Below are 882 nucleotides of genomic sequence, written 5' to 3' on the forward strand. Positions count from 1 at the left end.
CCGGGCCGCGTGACCCGCGCGCCCGCCGCCTCCGACATGCAGTCCCCAGCGGTGCTTGTCACCTCCAGGTGAGCCGGACCTCCGGGGCTCCCCGCGTTCCCCCCCCGGTCCAGCGGGAAACTGAGGCGCGGCCGAGGGGTACCCGGGGCCTGGCTCGGGTTCCCGGCGCGCTGGGGCGTGTGCGGGGGGGGGCGTGGTTGCCATGGGAACGCAGCGCAGGCCCGTGGGCGTCCGTGGGGACGGGGTGGGGGCCGGGGTGCTCCGGGGTGACACGGACAGCCAAGGCCCTGGGGCCGGGGGGAGGAAGGAGTGTGTGACCGGCCGGGCCGGGCCTGGCAGCCAAGATGGAGCCTGTCAAACGGGGAGGGAGGTGGTTTTGTCAGAGTTTTTGCTCATTCTCCTTCCTCCTCCTCCTCCCCCTTTACAGAGTAGAGCAACGTGCTCTGCCTCTGCCCCCCCCCCCCCAACACACACACAGAGTCTTGGGCTAAGATGACAGTTGATCATGCGATCAGTCCACGTTGCCTAACACCAACGCTAGGCTTCCAGATGCAAAAGGAACTTGCCGAGACTTACGTCTAGAAAACTGGGGTTCTTTACATCCACCCCAAGGTTGGAACCTGCCTGCTCTGTTCGGTGTCCTTGGCATGATGCGGGGCGGGGCCCCCAGGCAGTACCTGTCCACCTGGGCAGTCCCCCCCCCCCCCACAGCACCTTCTCTGTCTCCTCCTCTCTGAGCCTCAGTTTCCTTTTCTGCAAATGGAGGTTTCATATCTGCAGGTCTGAGCACATGCGCCCCTGGGTTCTCTCCCAGCCCCACCAGTCTTTGTGACTTGGTGCCAAGGTCTCCCCTCAGGGAGTCTCCATGTACGGGACCTCCAC

General features: G+C 65.2%; 1 protein-coding gene across 1 annotated transcript in view; it reads left to right on the forward strand.

Annotated features, from left to right (window-relative positions):
- The first annotated feature begins 19 nt into the window (after positions 1-19).
- Hs1bp3 (HCLS1 binding protein 3) overlaps positions 20-882 on the forward strand; it is a 26,957-nt gene continuing 26,094 nt past the window's right edge. Inside the window, exon 1 of the mRNA XM_013013592.1 lies at positions 20-68. Coding sequence (XP_012869046.1) covers positions 37-68 — 32 coding nt within the window. The 5' untranslated portion in view covers positions 20-36. The remainder of the gene's footprint in view (positions 69-882) is intronic.

Source organism: Dipodomys ordii, unplaced genomic scaffold, assembly GCF_000151885.1.
Source record: "Dipodomys ordii isolate 6190 unplaced genomic scaffold, Dord_2.0 Scaffold20, whole genome shotgun sequence".
NCBI classification, from domain to species: Eukaryota; Metazoa; Chordata; class Mammalia; order Rodentia; family Heteromyidae; genus Dipodomys; species Dipodomys ordii.